At 35.9% G+C, this 11,204-nt stretch overlaps 1 protein-coding gene across 1 annotated transcript; it reads right to left on the reverse strand.

The window, feature by feature from the left end:
• Positions 1–8,931: 8,931 nt before the first annotated feature.
• LOC116158709 (ghilanten-like) lies at positions 8,932–9,827 on the reverse strand. The gene is made up of 3 exons (XM_031471537.1): positions 9,680–9,827; positions 9,227–9,633; positions 8,932–9,172 (listed from the first exon to the last, which is right to left on the reverse strand). The coding sequence occupies exons 1-3, from the start codon at positions 9,730–9,732 to the stop codon at positions 9,021–9,023; spliced, it is 612 nt and encodes a 203-aa protein (XP_031327397.1). The 5' UTR covers positions 9,733–9,827; the 3' UTR covers positions 8,932–9,020.
• Positions 9,828–11,204: the final 1,377 nt, after the last annotated feature.

Raw genomic sequence — 11,204 nt, forward strand, 5'->3', positions numbered from 1 at the left:
ACCTTCCTTTTTTACCAAAAATCGACTCCACCAAAATTTCTCGGGAAAACACTTTTTCTTATTAATTTTGGTGCGTAGAATCCAAAACAATTCGTACTTTTTCGATCAGACTTCTCAATCAAAAGTTATAGACTAGAAAACCAATTTCGAAAAAAAATTCAAAGGGCTGTAACTTTTGAACTAGTAGCCCAATCTTGGAACTGTTTGAAATTATGGATTCTACAGGCCACATTCTATAAGAAAATTTTTTCCCGGGTCAATCTGGGACAATTTTTTTTGCGGGGCTCAAAAAAAGGCAGTGTATAACCTTCCTTTTTTACCAAAAATGGACTGCACCAAAATTTCTCGGGAAAACACTTTTTCTTATTAATTTTGGTGCGTAGAATCCAAAACAATTCGTACTTTTTCGATCAGACTTCTCAATCAATCCAAGAAACCAATTTCGAAAGAAAATTCAAAGGGCTGTAACTTTTGAACTAGTAGCCCAATCTTGGAACTGTTTGAAATTATGGATTCTGCAGGCCACATAGTCCAGTAACTTTGTTCCTAAAAACAATTACATTACAATAATTTGATGCCGTTTTTTATTTTCCCTGATTTTTTTCTGATCTAGAAATGGTGGAGGATGTATTGTGGAGAGATGTTACACAAGATATTGACAATCCAGCCACAAACCTTTCAAGTGAGGAAATGGACGATGCTCAACCGTGCTCGTCCAAGAAGGGAGAATATACTTAGATGGAAGTCAAACAAAATTTCTTTTTATAAAATGACTGTTTTGAAGTTTAATTAAGAATATCATTTACACCTCTCGTTTTCTTTTATAGAATTACAGAACAACAAAATAGTGCTAACAATTTTCGACTTTGAAAAAATCGATAAACTTTGAAAAGCATTATCTCGTAAACTATTACGGCTATAGAAACGGTTGTAGCCTCAAATTGTAAACAATTTACTCTACTTTCAAAGCGTATTCATTAGTTATTTTCGACAAACTGGTCCTTCAGGGTTATAATCGTCAAAATCTGAAAAGAAAACGAAAATTCCTCGGTTTTTAGTATATGTGACTATGTTGCGTTCGCCGCTCGAGGTCGAAAACTTGAATTATACATTGCGTTAACAACATAAGCAATCCCACAAAAAATCAGAACTACCGGATTAGACGCATGGTCTGATGTATATAGTTACTGGACTATAATAGATACATGAAAAAATCAGCCACCCCTAAAAACAAAAATTGTCTACTTTTTTTCGTCAATCGAATGCTTTCCAAAAACTATTTTATCACTTTCACTCCATAAGCGATTAAACTTCTCCAAACCCAACCCTTTTCAACAATTTTTTAAATGGGTGGCCAAATTTACTACCCCTTACTGACTCCCAGGTCGAGTTCACCCCCAAACCCTTTTTGCTAGCATTGAGACCGTAGATTTTTCGTATTGGGTCGAAACCATGACGTATCCGAGCGAATAGGTCACTCAGCGGTAAATCATCGGGCGCTACTCGGAACCACGTCATAGGCTCATACTCATTAAGCACTCTCGGAGCCTGGGAATATATCTGGATATCTGCCAGGGGTTTTCAATAACAATAGTCCCTCAAGAAAGCATGGCCAGTACGCCAGAGCGTGTACGCAACTACCTTAACACGATCCCTTAAGACTCTTGCACCCATCTGTGCACAATCGCGCATATTTGACCGGTCAGCTTGCCATATATTTATCAAATAAGGGTTGCGTTGACACTTTTTCATTAAGGACCACCATAAAAACCGTTTTTACAAAATGGTTGCTTCTAATAATACAACGTGAATAATCTGTGTATCGAAGATCTCACTTGCATAAAATAAAATTGAACCTCTACTGGATTGGCAACAATTTTAAGGATTGCGATCAATTTTATTTCACCCACTGCAAGCTCAAATGTCTATTTCTCGATCGTGCCCATTCTCAATTTGATCCATTCACCACATTGTGAATTTCTGGTACATTCTCCTGTTCAAACACACACATCTCTGATGCTAAACAAAATTTTATAACAACCAAAGGTATGATAGAAATTAAACCCAAGTTTTCCAATAAATGAAATAAACCGTACCCACTTTATGCTTACCTACACTAAAATCTAAGAGTCCATACATCTAATATTTTTACACCGTGATTTGTAGTAAACCAAAAACGGGTACGAAATGCAAGATGCGTTGAAGTTATCCCACGTGTGGATATCGCTTCTTATGTGAAAATCATGAGGGTTCGGGAAAAGGAGGGCACAGAGGCTAATAAATACTTCATCTACCGAATTTTGCTAAAATGAAATTTAAACGTATCTACAAAGACCTATCACAATCAAAAGATTATGCAAATTTGAAGCAAAATGGAACAATATTCGATAAAGACGCCGAAATTCCACCTTAATAAATATACGAGCAACACAAGATATATATAAAACCCGTAGCGCCGCCGGCGGCAAGTAAATAAAACGAAAGTAAAACAATTGAACCGAGAGGGTGATCTGATCGTGTGTTCGGTGGAAGGAGTAATGCCGTCTGCAGATTGGTTGAAAAGTTTTAGATTGGTTCCAATCTTCGTAATTTTGGTTGAGAAACTCATAATTTATTGCCTTAGCGAGCTTGTTTTCTGGTACACTAAGATGAAAAAGTTTGTTCCGAAAGCTCAGCTTTAATTAAAGCTTAATTTCTACGGAGGGCCGAAAAAAGTTACAAAACGACTTTTGGTAAATGGTTGCGGTTTATTAAATTACACTTTATATTACCGACTGTCTATACATATCGCTTCTCGCGTTTTCGTTTGATTAGTTTTAAAATCGCTCACAGACATTGTACTGAGTGAGATCGAATTATTGCTACGTGCAGAACAATGAAATTTTAATGTAGCTCCAGGAAGATTAACCAGGGAATTTCGCGTTGTCCGTAATATCTTTTCTGCGGAATATACCTCATACATAAAAACATGATAGCGGATCAGTTGTTAAGTTAAGCGAGAACTCCACTTTAGACAAAACCTTTTAGCAAATTGCATCAAGAGCGATATGGACTTGTAATACATACAATTCATTCAAGGAGAAACATGGTACGTTGTACCTATTTAAGCTCGTTTTGGTTCGATTACTAAAGTTAACATCTAAAAGCGGAATAGGCGATAACATAAAGCTTTCAAATAAGTGCGCCATAAAATCTTATTTATTTGGAAGAACAGTGCCTTCATTTAATTTTCTCAACGATAAATAAGTGACAGTGTTTCAAATGTTCCTGCTTTTCAACCGCACGAAATAAAATTGGAGTGAACGAATGTATGTTGCTAAAACAACCCCTAAATTCTTACGATCCAAAAACAATTCGAACCACGAAAAAGCATAAATCCTTTTTCATTCACCTGGAACATTCACTCATATTTCTCTAGCTTTTATTCCCTTTCGATTCCGTTTGCTCTACTTTACATGTTTTTTGCTACTCTGAAACCAGTATCTGGTAATCTAGGAAACGCGAAATAGGATTCCTTAAAGTCATATTCGTAAAATTATAAATGATTACTAAAAAGTAACTATTTACAGGCATATTAGACACAGTTGAAGATCGAGGCCTTGTATTTGAAAAAATCTTATGATAATCTACAAATTATTGGCAGTTCCATAATTGTCAGTTAAAATGTTGACATTTGAAACCACCCTTAATTTAATTAATTTGGGTTAATGGGGCTCATTTGGAAGGGTTTGGTGCAAGGATCCCACGCGTATGAATATTTGTAGCACAATTGTTTAACTAAAGCTCATGAGTGCTTTTTAAACCTGTATTTGGCAGGCGAAAATGTGCTTTCTTATTTATGAAGTCAAATTAAATTTCATTTCACTGCGCCAAAAAGTAAAACTGATAGCTAATTCAAAATGTGGTTTTGCGCATGCGCAGTGTCAAAAATTTGAATGATTACTTTTTTTATTTATGAAGATATTTAAGTGAAACTTTACACTATACCAATGTATGTAAAACTAACGCCGTTTTGAAAATATCGTATTTATTACACCTGCATTAGGGTCACTGTTTAAAACACCCCTGGGCGTGGGAAAAGAGGCGATTAAAGCACGCCGAGCTTTAAAGTTGCTAAGTAACGTTACTTCAAATACGACCATTGAAATAGTCTTTTATTTCAATGAATACGACATATGAAACTACGAGTACCTATATAATCTGGGACTGAAATAAAACATCCTCTCAGATTGCATTCGGCAAATGCAAAAAATGTCCATGGCTAGAATCCTTTTTTGGAAGATTTCACAAACGCGCGTGGCCAAATCTGTTCCACTTTTTTTTATCACAGTATGGATCCAAGTTTTGAATGAATACACCAAACAGTAGAAGATTTAAATTACATGGACTTTGCATGTGTACCACATCAAATTGCTACAAAGGGACGCATGATTTATGCCGGAACGACATTTCAAAGAACACTAAGAAAAATTAACGTGAGATAGGGTTATTAAATCAGGGCGAGAAGCCCTTTCAATTTTCTTTCGAAATTGGTTTCTAGTCTATAACTTTTGATTGAGAAGTCTGATCGAAAAAGTACGAATTGTTTTGGATTCTACGCACCAAAATTAATAAGAAAAAGTGTTTTCCCGAGAAATTTTGGTGCAGTCGATTTTTGGTAAAAAAGGAAGGTTATACACTGCCTTTTTTTGAGCCCCGAAAAAAAAAATTGTCTCAGATCGACCCGGAAAAAAAATTTTCTTATAGAATGTGGCCTGTAGAATCCATAATTTCAAACAGTTCCAAGATTGGGCTACTAGTTCAAAAGTTACAGCCCTTTGAATTTTCTTTCGAAATTGGTTTCTAGTCTATAACTTTTGATTGAGAAGTCTAATTAGTCCAGTCAACCTGTGTTTTTAGTGGGAAAAAAATAGTATAAAGCTAATTTTTTCCCCATCGACTAGTACCATTTAGACAAGTGTTTAGCCAAAAGTCCCCGCCCCTACCCCCTTGCTTCCCCCCCTGTGCCACCCTAAACATGAAAAGTGTAGGGGTTTCGTAAATCGCGTCTCTCTCGATTACTAAACAACATATCGGACTGCAATTTGTTTTATTCTCTTTGCTATAACATTGTCTACAAATAAGTTTCAGTTGACTTTCGTCGTAACTTTTACCGTTTGTTTGTAATTCGTATGAAATGTAAAAAGTGGTATATTTTTCGGCACGTATTTTTACTTTTTGTCGCAGAAATTTTCACGCCGACATTTTATCAAAAAATGTTTCCTACAAAAGTTGTAGCTCCCATTATTACCTTTAAAATGACATGAAATAGTACTTACTTTGTTGAAGAGCCTGCGAGATTCAGCCGGTGTAATGCAGAATGCGTACCCAGTCGTGGCGGGTTCCGTCGAGGTGGGCCCGGCGTTGCAATGCTAATATTGTTGTATAGTGAGTGTTTTTTTAAATTTAAGGTACACTATTGCATTTTCTCTAAACTAAACCCAGTGAAACCTAAATTCCACCCTTTTTAAATTTGTGTCAAATATTAATTAAGTCCTTGTATAGGGAGCTACAGCTATAAAAAAAACGTATTGTAAATAGTTTTTTGTTTGAAAATGCATATAATATTTTGTTTATGTTATTTTAGAAGAAAATAATTGCGGTATCTTAATTTGAAGTAAAAAATATTTTCAGATTATTCACATTAAAAACTAAATTGGTGTTGACCATTTCCGATTTCCTAAACTTCCATGACAAGTTCTTCATTTTCCTCGACTCCATTCCATTTTTGAATTTGATAGATGCTCGATTAACGGGTTGTTCAGCAGCTCCAGATGTTGCAGGGAGGGATGCCATGTTAAATTTGGATTTTAATGACATTTTTGCAACAGCTTTAAGTTACATTGAATATCTACTGTCATTCAGACATGCAGACCTTGTGCATCGATATAGTTTCAAGAAAAAAGCCTCTCCTACCTCTTTGAGAATATTTGTGTCTGCCTGTTTTTCATAAAACTGTTAAGCTTTTGTGCGATCATTTGATGAACTTAGCAACTTGTTCTCGTTGATTTTGCCTTTGCCGAATAAAGAAGACGTGGTATCACATTCTGTGATAGCATAAAAAATATCACATCCTTCACATCACCAATCTGATGTCATAGGTTGATGGTGTGCCAGAGGGTTTGTGAAAGAATAGTTGTACATTTTGGCACTGTGGTAGCCCTAAGAATAGAACGAAAAGATCTGTATCCTGTCCGACAACAACTGTAGGCCTCACACTTTGAATTTGGGAGTCGGGAGACACTATTGCTCTTCCAAAATCAACGCGTACAAATTGCTAAGTTCATCAAATGACAGTTTTATGAAAAACAGGCAGACAAAAATATTCTCAAAGAGGTAGTTTTTTTCTTGAAACAAATATGGATGCACAAGGTCTGTGAATGACAGTAGATATTCAATGTAACTTAAAGCTTTTGCAAAAATGTCATTAAAATCCAAATTTAACATCCCATCCCTCCCTGCAACATCTGGTGCTGCTAAACAACACGCTTATCGTCTATCGAGCATACTATCAGATTTAAAAATGGATCCTGCAACTGCAAAAAGGCTTGCAAAAGTAATGGCAGCTGCTTTAAAGCAACACTTGTTGCACAGAAATGTGTGGGAGCTGAGGCGGATCATGCAGTAATGTAACTTTGGTTGAAGTCAAGGAAAATGAAGAAATTGTCATGGAAGTTCAGGAAATCGGAAATGGTCAACACCAATTTATTTTTTAATGTGAATAATCTGAAAATATTTTTTACTTCAAATTAAGATACCGCAATTAGTTTGTTCTAAAATAATATAAAAAAATATTATATGCATTTTTAAACAATAGTTACATAAAAAATATTTACATAAAAGTCAGGAAAATGATACATTACTGTCGAGGAAGTATATTGAAGTGCGAGGCCCCTTTGGGGCCGAGTACTTTAATTTCTGAGTCAGGTAATATCATTTTACTGACGAGGCGTGTGTTAAATTTTACCCGAAATCGTATTTCAATATCAAATTTCAATTTTTATATAGAACTTTTGATTAATGTCAATCTCAGTGATGACAGGAGTGTTTAGACATTTGGAAATGTCACAAATGCGGCCCGTAATTGCGGTAAAGTGACGGTGCGGCCGGTAAAGTGACAGTTGCGGCCAGTAAAGTGACAAACGGCAGGAAACGTAGTCTGCTCTGCCTCTGTCATGGAAACTAAAATTTCCTGACAGAAAGTAAGCATGAAAATGAAGGTTCAGGACGATTTTGGGTAATAGAAAACTATTTAAAATACGTTTTTTAGCTGTACCTAATATTTGACACAAATTTAAAAAGGGTGGAATTTAGGTTTCACTGAGAATCGTTTGGTTTTGTTTAGAGAAAATGCAATAGTGTACTTTAAAGTTTAAAAAAAACACTCACTATACAACAATATTAGCATTGCAACGCCGCGCCGCCGGGCCCACCTCGACGGAACCCGCCACGACTGGGTACGCATTCTGCATTACACCGGCTGAATCTCGCAGGCTCTTCAACAAAGTAAGTACTATGTCATATCATTTTAAAGGTAATAATGGGAGGAGCTACAACTTTTGTAGGAAACATTTTTTGATAAAATGTCGGCGTGAAAATTTCTGCGACAAAAAGTAAAAATACGAATTACAAACAAACGGTAAAAGTTACGACGAAAGTCAACTGAAACTTATTTGTAGACAATGTTATAGCAAAGAGAATAAAACAAATTGCAGTCCGATATGTTGTTTAGTAATCGAGAGAGACGCGATTTACGAAACCCCTACACCTTTCATGTTTAGGGTGGCACAGGGGGGGAAGCAAGGGGGGTAGGGGCGAGGACTTTTGGCTAAACACTTGTCTAAATGGTAGTAGTCGATGGGGAAAAAATTAGCTTTATACTATTTTTTTCCTTCAACTGGTGTTTTACGACACAGGTTGACTGGACTAAATCGAAAAAGTACGAATTGATTTGGATTCTACGCACCAAAATTAATAAGAAAAAGTGTTTTCCCGAGAAATTTTGGTGCAGTCGATTTTTGCTAAAAAAGGAAGGTTATACACTGCCTTTTTTTGCCCCGAAAAAGAAATTGTCTCAGATCGACCCGGAAAAAATTTTTCTTATAGAATGTGGCCTGTAGAATCCATAATTTCAAACAGTTCCAAGATTGGGCTACTGGATCAAAAGTTACCGCCCTTTGAATTTTTTTTCGAAATTGGTTTCTAGTCTATAACTTTTGATTGAGAAGTCTAATCGAAAAAGTACGAATTGTTTTAGATTCTACGCACCAAAACTAATAAGAAAAAGTGTTTTCCCGAGAAATTTTGGTGCAGTCGATTTTTGGTAAAAAAGGAAGGTTGTACACTGACTTTTTTTGAGGCCCGAAAAAAAAATTCTAAATCTCTCTCTCTCCAAATCTAAATCATGTGCAACGATTATTCTACCTCTTCTTGTACGCGAAAAAATTAGTTATAAAGATGTTTTCAGGAGTTTTTAGTCTAAGTAGCCATGGACTATGTTTTTATTTTATCATATACTTAGTCCATGGCTACCTAGACTAAAAACTCGTGAAAACAGAATCTTTATAATTAATTTTTTCACGTATAAGAAGAGGAATAATTGTTTCACATGATTTAGATGCAGAATTTATATCTCTATAACTTTTATTTGAATTATTTTTGCGCAAAATAATTAGGAAACGATTGCGCAAAGAAGAAGTAATTTCCCATGTTAAACCCCTATGTTCCACTTTTCGATTTACACCCTGTACACTACTAGCACACTTAGATATCAACGCTTTCTAATGTATAGTATATGTTAAAACAACACATGGGTTGCCTCAAACCACGCATTACAATAGGTATCTCCCGAAGACTGTGCGCATTTTCTATTCTATACTTATAAGAAATAAATGAACTGCAGCGTAGATTTATTATAAAGAGAACTGATGTGGACTTATACATTACATCAAGTTACAAGTATCTTTTAAGCTGAAGAAAGCCTACAGCGTCTTACAGTATGGCAATGGTCCACATGGTGGAAATTCGCAGTCTTCTTTACAGAGGCATGTTGGACAGTTTCTTTCGTCCATTTGAAATCCTTGCGGGCATTGCGTATTCGCATGGCAGGGCAGATCTGCACATATCGTGACGCCTAAGGATAATTGTCAGTTTAGTGCGGAATGACTAAATTCAGAAGTGATCTTACATTTAATTGTTTTACCGCAATCGCCGGTTGGGCAGAGTTCTTCTGTTTGACAAACGCGTTCTGATGAACAATTCATTTCTTTGCAGTGATCGATACAGTCACAAGTTTGACATCCATCGCTGTCTTTTGCGTAGCCGTAAGGGCATAGGTTTTCACACTTACGTTTTGGGCAGATTGGTGAACTCGCATTCAAATTGGAAACGGAGAATGGCACGCAAATGGATGGACGTGAACAGCAATCTTCTGTGCAAGTTTGCGCTCTAGATTGACACACTTGACCAACTGGACATATAAGTCCTTCACAAGGATCAAAGCACTTGCATATTGGGCAGCCAAATTGATCAACATCATGACCGTTAAGACAGGCAATAGCGCATATTACATCAGGACAATTCTGGGCTTGCGACCTAAAAGCAAATACAACAAGTCATCTACGTGTGTTGAAACACTTACTGAAATAGTGCCACAGTTAAAATTAAGAACTGTAAACAGGTAATCGCTTTCATATCTAACGGTGGACAATACAGACACCAACAACACTTTATCACCTTTTATAACGGGCGAATTTACGTCTCTACTTATTACAGTAGTCATACGATACTTAAACGGTGGATTAAGTGAATCCCCCCTTTCGGAATTCGTTGAAATCGCACGTTTTCAAAGTATAATTGTCTCTTCCACAAATACACGACAAATAATAGTTGAAGATCGCCACTCAAGCAATAATCTGCATTTATTTTGTGACATTTTAATTGAAATTCTAAAGTGATCAATAAAGATAAGCAAGTATGACCTCGAAAAACTAAGGAGGATTGAATGTGCTACCGGTAATACAGGTCTAAGTGATGCGTTGTGTGGGCACTAAGGCACCTTTTCTGGTTTATACCGGTTAAATAATTTTTTTTTAACAAGGGCAGGACTTGTCAGTTGGATAATAATGAGGCCACTGTTCCTATAATTCTTGTAGCAACCCTGGGGGTAGGAAGAGGGAATCGCTATTTTTTATTCTATGAAAAAATTTGTTCCATTATGGTCTTAAGACGCAAAAGATACACTTTACACAGCGCAACCGGGCTGACAAAATAAAAACAGGCAGTTTTGGACATAACTAGGATAGAAGTAAACATTTTTTGGAATATTTAAAATGTACAAATTATGTACACCTAGTACTACAAAAGTGGGACAAAAAAGGAAGAGTTTGCAAACAAGTTTTAAATATAGACTGCGTATCTGCTAGCTATGTAAACAAGACGGGGCCAGATAATATAGGTTGCTAATCCACATATCGTGAAACACGAATTTTTAGGTTTTTCGATGAAGTGTTCCCTGAATTTCAGTTGTAAATATGAATTAAACTATTTAATAGGTTACTCAAATGAGGCTTTTAGGCTCTGACTCAGGTCGTACATAAATTTTAGCCTAAAAGGAAACAGCAAAAAAAACTTTTGAGTAACCTAGTATCTAATTCAATTCATCAATCTTTAACTGGTAGTTGTGGAGTCCATATAACAAGCTTTGACCTGTTTCTCATTGAAATTGGTGTTCTTGTAGAGAGTAAAGCGACGGCTCATAGACGAAAGTAGTTGTTTCTAAAGTAGTTTCAGAAAAAAATTATGTGTTAATCAATGTGAGGGGATAACCATTGTTCAGCTGTTTGAATTCATTGTTACACATTTTTTCAATTCTATTCCTCATATTAGTTATGGTATTCATTTTGTGTTTGAATTTATGGAAAGAGTGGTAAGGAAAAAGTGGGATTAATACCAATCAAACATTAATACATTTTCATTGTTCCTAATTACCTTCGTATCTTAAAGGGTATCTTTTTATTATTTTCCAATTCTATAGTGAAATATTATTGAAACTATTAAAGGTCACCAAAGTTTCATCCACTTTCCCCTCAGGTAGGTACACTCAGCAGTAGAGCATGAACATATGTACCTGAAAAGAAAGTAATTTCCCCCAATTGTACTCAATT

The sequence above is a fragment of the Photinus pyralis genome, unplaced genomic scaffold (assembly GCF_008802855.1).
Source record: "Photinus pyralis isolate 1611_PpyrPB1 unplaced genomic scaffold, Ppyr1.3 Ppyr1.4_LG1, whole genome shotgun sequence".
NCBI lineage: Eukaryota > Metazoa > Arthropoda > Insecta > Coleoptera > Lampyridae > Photinus > Photinus pyralis.

What these genes read in the sequence shown, in the direction of transcription:
- LOC116158709 (XM_031471537.1), bottom strand. Translation starts at nt 9,732, where the DNA reads ATGAAAGCGATTACCTGTTTACAGTTCTTAATTTTAACTGTGGCACTA. An exon ending in TTAACTGTGGCACTATTTCA is followed by an intron (nt 9,634 to 9,679) that starts GTAAGTGTTTCA and finishes ATTTGCTTTTAG; the next exon opens with GTCGCAAGCCCAGAATTGTC. An exon ending in TTGCGGTAAAACAATTAAAT is followed by an intron (nt 9,173 to 9,226) that starts GTAAGATCACTT and finishes AATTATCCTTAG; the next exon opens with GCGTCACGATATGTGCAGAT.